Here is a 352-nt window from a genome sequence, read left to right on the forward strand (position 1 = left end):
TCATTAGAATTTTCATCTTTTTCTTCTTCATTTGAAGTTTCCTGGTGAAAATGTCCATAGAAAGAAAAATTAGTTTAGCTAGAAGATAGCTCAGCATTGTTGGAATTGGGAACCATTTGTTGGAATTTTGTTATTTGGAAAAACTTTGTATCCTCAGCTGGCTCATAACCCAAAGTTAACAATTTTGCCCCTTCTGATGCCATTTTCACTTTTCACCTCTGTGAACTCAACTCAAAGTTGCTTAATACCAATTACCACACTATCGTGTCTATGAAATGATCTCTACTTTTTCTTTTATCAGTTCAAAAATTTTTTGTTTGAGGCATTTGATACAACTTTTCCATACCAGGAA

General features: G+C 33.2%; 1 protein-coding gene across 1 annotated transcript in view; it reads right to left on the bottom strand.

Moving 5' to 3' along the window:
• The window catches only part of IBSP (integrin binding sialoprotein), an 11,314-nt gene that overhangs the window by 1,494 nt on the left and 9,468 nt on the right, over positions 1-352 (bottom strand). Inside the window, exon 6 of the mRNA XM_012805299.1 lies at positions 9-41. Coding sequence (XP_012660753.1) covers positions 9-41 — 33 coding nt within the window. The remainder of the gene's footprint in view (positions 1-8; positions 42-352) is intronic.

This window comes from Otolemur garnettii, unplaced genomic scaffold, assembly GCF_000181295.1.
Source record: "Otolemur garnettii isolate 467f Iridium unplaced genomic scaffold, OtoGar3 scaffold00039, whole genome shotgun sequence".
In the NCBI taxonomy this organism is placed as follows: domain Eukaryota; kingdom Metazoa; phylum Chordata; class Mammalia; order Primates; family Galagidae; genus Otolemur; species Otolemur garnettii.